The sequence below is a fragment of the Eptatretus burgeri genome, chromosome 10, assembly GCF_056783735.1.
Source record: "Eptatretus burgeri isolate ZD-2024b chromosome 10, Ebu_testis_v1, whole genome shotgun sequence".
NCBI lineage: Eukaryota > Metazoa > Chordata > Myxini > Myxiniformes > Myxinidae > Eptatretus > Eptatretus burgeri.
This window is the reverse complement of record NC_140970.1, coordinates 27,950,378-27,956,377: the sequence shown is the minus strand read 5'-3', so window position 1 is coordinate 27,956,377 and position 6,000 is coordinate 27,950,378. Positions and strand designations below refer to the sequence as shown.

The window sequence follows — 6,000 nt, the reverse complement described above, 5'->3', positions numbered from 1 at the left end:
CCTCCATCCATCTTCGAAGATGGCGGAGGTTAATTAAGTAGAGATATTTTCAAGTTTATGATGTGCAGTCGTGGCCAAAAATTTTGGCACCCTTGCACTTTTTTCAAAGAATGCACACATTTCTTACAGAAAATTGTTGAAATTAACAAATATTTTGGTATCCACATGTGTATTTCTTTGGTTTGTAGTGGAACAAAAAAAAGCTGGAAAAATTACCAAATTGTAGATTATTCCACACACAAATCCGAAAATAGCCCGGACAATATTATTGGCACCTTCTAGAAGTTGTTGAAGTTGAAAATCACTCATTCAACCAATTTGAACAGAGAAAAGGAGTCATTCTGCTGTTTTGTGTCACTGTGTGTAATGCAATGAGCATGGAGAAAAGAGAAAACCAGAGAATTATCTGAGTTCAGACACAAGATTGTAGCCAAGCACGGACAATCTCAAGGTGACACGTCCCATCTCCAGAGACCTTTATGTTCCTGTATCCACCGTATGTAATGTTATCAGGAAGTTTTTAAGACCCATGGCACTGTAGCCAACCTCCCTGGACGTGGCCAAAAGAGAAAACTTGATGGAAGGTTGCAGCGAAGGATTGTTCCAATGGTGGAGAAAGCACCTCAATGAACTGCAAAACAGATTCAAGCTGACCTTCAGACACAAGGTACGACAGTTTCAATCCGTCGCCAACTCAACGAAAAGAGGTTCTACAGTAGGAGACCCAGGAGGAGGACACCACTGCAGACACAGAGGCACACACACATAGAGACACACATATGGACACACATAGAGACACACATACATAGAGACACACATACATAGACACACACACACACAGAGAGACACACACACACACACAGAGACACACACACACACAGAGACACACACACACACACAGAGACACACACACACACACAGAGAGACACACACACACACACACAGAGAGACACACACACACAGAGAGACACAGAGATACACACAGAGAGACACACACACACAGAGAGAGACACACACATACACAGAGACACACACACACACAGAGACACACACACACACAGAGACACACACACACACACACACACAGAGAGACACACACACACACAGAGAGACACACACACACAGAGAGACACACACACACACAGAGAGACACACACACACACACACAGAGAGACACACACACACACACACAGAGAGACACACACACACACACACAGAGAGGCACACACACACACACAGAGACACACACACACACAGAGACACACACACACACAGAGACACACACACACACAGAGACACACACACACACAGAGACACACACACACACAGAGACACACACACACACAGAGACACACACACACACAGAGACACACACACACACACACACACACACACACACACACACACACACACACACACAGAGAGACACACACACACACACACACAGAGAGAGACACACACACAGAGAGACACACACACACACACACACACACACACACACACACACAGAGACACACGCACTGACACACACACAGTGTCACACACACAGAGACACACACTCACACACACAGTCACACACACACAGAGACACACAGACACACACACAGAAACACACACACACACACACAGAGAGAGACACACACACACAGAGAGAGACACACACACACAGAGAGAGACACACACACACAGAGAGAGACACACACACAGAGAGAGACACACACACAGAGAGAGACACACACACAGAGAGAGACACACACACACAGAGAGACACACACACACAGAGAGACACACACACACAGAGAGACACACACACACACACACACAGAGAGAGACACACACACACACACACACACACACACACACAGAGACACACACACACAGAGACACACACACACACGCACACACACACACACACACACACACACACACACACACACACACACACAGAGACACACACACACAGAGAGACACACACACACAGAGAGACACACACACAGAGAGACACACACACACAGAGAGACACACACACACAGAGAGACACACACACACAGAGAGACACACACACACAGAGAGACACACACACACAGAGAGACACACACACACAGAGAGACACACACACACAGAGAGACACACACACACACACACACACACACACACACACACAGAGACACACACACACACAGAGACACGCACACACACAGAGACACGCACACACACGCACACACACACACACAGAGACACGCACACACACACACAGACACACACACAGAGACAGACACACACACACACACACACACAGAGACAGAGACAGACAGAGAGACACACACACACACACACACACACACACACACACACAGAGACACACACACACACACACACACACACACAGAGACAGACACACACACACACACACAGAGACAGACACACATAAACAGACACACACACACACACATAGAGACACACACACACACACACACACACACACACACACACACACACACACACACACACACAGAGACACAGAGACACACACACACACACACACATAGAGACACATAGAGACACACATAAACAGACACACACACACTCATAGAGACACATAGAGACACACATAAACAGACACACACACACACTCATAGAGACACACACACATATACACACACGCTTCACCATCTGGCAGTCCGACGGACGAATCTGGGTTTGGCGGATGCCAGGAGAACGCTACCTGCCCGAATGCATAGTGCCAACTGTAAAGTTTGGTGGAGGAGGAATAATGGTCTGGGGCTGTTTTTCATGGTACGGTCTAGGCCCCTTAGTTCCAGTGGAGGGAAATCTTAACGCCACAGCATACAATGACATTCTAGACGATTCTGTACTTCCAACTTTGTGGCAACAGTTTGGGGAAGGCCCTTTCCTGTTTCAGCATGACAATGCCCCCGTGCACAAAGCGAGGTCCATACAGAAATGGTTTGTCGACATCGGTGTGGAAGAACTTGACTGGCCTGCACAGAGCCCTGACCTCAACCCCATCGTACACCTTTGGGATGAATTTGAACGCCGACTTTGAGCCAGACAGAATCGCCCAACATCAGTGCCCGACTTCACCAATGCTCTTGTGACTGAATGGAAGCAAATCCCCACGGCAATGTTCCAACATCTAGTGGAAAGCCTTCCCAGAAGAGTGGAGGCTGATTATAGCAGCAAAGGAGGGACCCACTCCATATTAATGCCCATGATTTTGGAATGAGATGTTAGACCAGAAGGTGTCCACATACTTTTGGCCATGTAGTGTTTATAGCATCATGTATCAAAAAGTTATCGACGGATTAAACGATGTGGATGAGTTGATTAGGTGATAAGAAGAAGCCTATTAAATTTTAGTTCAGGTCCGTATCCAGATCCGTATCAGTGGGATACAAAACGTAAACTAATGAGCCTGGTGGAGGTATGTGCTCCACAGAGGACTCTTCTCGTTTTAAATGTTAAAAAAATGTTTTACTTTATGTCTGACTTGTCATACTGTAATTTGAGAAGTGTATTTGTTTGTTTTTGTGCTTGACTTGTATGCACTCCTGAACCACTGAAGGAATGAGCAAAAAACTGGTGGATGTTCTTTGGAAGTGCACAGGGATGGTTTTCGGGGGTAAAAAAATTAATAGGGTGGGGGGTGGGACGCTAATTATATGTAAATATCTAACGCATGGTGCCGCTCTCGTGCCATACATATAAACATCGTTGGATGGAAATACTCCATTTATGAGGGAATTAACCCATCCGTAGTTCTGGTGGAATTAACCCGTCTATGAAGTGTGATTCTTCATTAGTGTACAAAATTTGACAATTTTGAGCATTGTCATTGCAGTGCGACCACGAAAGGTCGAAAAAGGACGAAGAGGCCAAGCTCCATATACACAACAGCAAATGGGACAGCGACATGAAGGAGGCTCCAATTCCTCCCGCTGGCTCCGCTCAAAGCCTCTTCCTCCGCCAACAGATACGGATACCCAGGTAACGGTGCTCTGCACTTTTCCTCAAGGAAGTACATGCAACTTTGTTGATTGGTTCAGGCTTCCATGCTTTGCCATTGGAAGTCCATGATTGGCCGTGGAAAGCAGGTGACTTGAATGTTTTGCAGGCAATTGGACCACAATGGTAAGAAATGGTTGCATCTACAAAAGTCCCTGGAAAATTTAATGTTTTATTGTGCCTACGCCCTCCCTGCCCTTACCTCCCTCCATATCCACACCCATCCTAAATGGGTGTATTGAGGTGTCTGTACGAACATTTCCCCCCCCCCCCCCCCCCCCGTTAGTGAGATTTGGAGGGTTCTGACTTCAATCCCATTCCTTCTTTCCATGAGGTCATTAGAGATCAACCAAAGTGTGAAGTGGTGTTCACAAGTCGGTTTGATTAGTGTAACCCTGTAGGTCATGAGTTAGTCCTCTGGGTTTCCATGAATAATTTGGTTATGATGAAGTAAATCTCTCCAGACTAGTACTTTTAGGAATGTTAGAATACAAATCTTTAAAAACGACTCATCTTGTCTGATTTGAACTGGCACCCTTTGTGATGCCAGACCAGTGGCATCACCACGTCATGTAATTGGGGGTGGCTTGAATTTGGCATGCACTTTCGTTTTTGTTTATACAACACAAGTTAATTTTGTGGTGTTGGTTACGTATGTACTGAAAATCAAGATGTCGGAAAAAAGAGCCGACAGAGGTGAACAATTGACATTTACGATCAACAAATACATCAAACGTTGAAATTTATTGCCGAATTGCCTCTCAAAGATATCCCAATTAAACAGCACCTTCAGGAGAACAAGTACCGAACGAGGCATTGAAGAGTGACGTCCTCCTTGCACTTGTACATGCCCTAAACAATACGAGTTTCCACTTTGGGTCGAGTGAGGAAGCAAAGCTTGAAAGGATGCAATTTAATTTGCTTTGTAATGCACAAACAAACTATTGTTACGGATCTGGAAACCTTAAGCATTCAAGCTGTTAGTCAGTTATGTAGTTTAGTATGTGTGTAGTCAGATACCTTTCCTTTTGTCAAGTGGGAGACTCAAAGGCATGCGTTGCGATTTCTTTTTAGTTTGGTTATTAAATATTTACATCCAAACGAACCCTCCAACAAGCCATCCAACAACTACCCCATCTGCATGACCCCTCGGCCCATCACGATCCACCACCAACCAGCTGCCTTCTCGCACCCTGACGTGCCACGGCAAGATCTCGCGGTTCCGATTTCTCGGCTCTCGCGAACCGAGTTTCAACCCTTTCACGACAACCTTTGCAATATTGATACTGTTACTCGTCAAGTATGAACCCGCATGGAAGAGGGGCTGGGGTTTCCCGGCAGGGGCCGTTGCAGCGTTGATACTGTTACTCGTAAAGTATGAGCCCGTGTGGAAGAGTGGCTGGGGTTTCCTGGCAGGGGCCAAGGCCCCGCCCCGGAAAGGTATGCCGTGGGACCCTGTCCAATCAAAGGCGGACAGCGAGGTGTGTTCACCAAGGCCCCTCCCCGCTGAGGGAAGTCCATAAATTCCTGAGCACTCTCTGAGGCAGGAGTCTTTTTGGGGTCTTGGGGAGTTTTTGGTGGGTTTTGGCTGTTGCGAAGAGTTTTTGGTGAGTTTTGGCTGTCGCGAAGAGTTTTTGGTGGGTTTTAGCTGTCATAAAAGGGTTTTTGCTGTTACGAAGGGGTGGTCGAGGCGACGAATGTGTCTCTGCTGGCCCTCTACAAGGAAGGAAAGGGCGACCCCGACGCCCCCTCCGTGGACCCCAGCCATTCACCACCCGAGCTCCGCCACGAACCTCGAGTCCCACACGTGCGACGGGACCAACCCAGCGACCATTGTCAGGTGCCGTAGCACGGAGTACCCCCTTTCTCCGACGGCCAGGTACCCAACCGAACTCTGACCCCCAGCTTGTCTCTCTCCTTGGCTGCAAGGGTCCAATAAAGAACTCTGGGTTTCTTTTCATTTTGTGTGTGTCT

At 47.1% G+C, this 6,000-nt stretch overlaps 1 protein-coding gene across 1 annotated transcript in view; it reads left to right on the top strand.

The window, feature by feature from the left end:
• The window catches only part of BAZ1B (bromodomain adjacent to zinc finger domain 1B), a 57,842-nt gene that overhangs the window by 47,068 nt on the left and 4,774 nt on the right, over positions 1-6,000 (top strand). Inside the window, exon 17 of the mRNA XM_085897573.1 lies at positions 3,863-4,008. Coding sequence (XP_085753699.1) covers positions 3,863-4,008 — 146 coding nt within the window. The remainder of the gene's footprint in view (positions 1-3,862; positions 4,009-6,000) is intronic.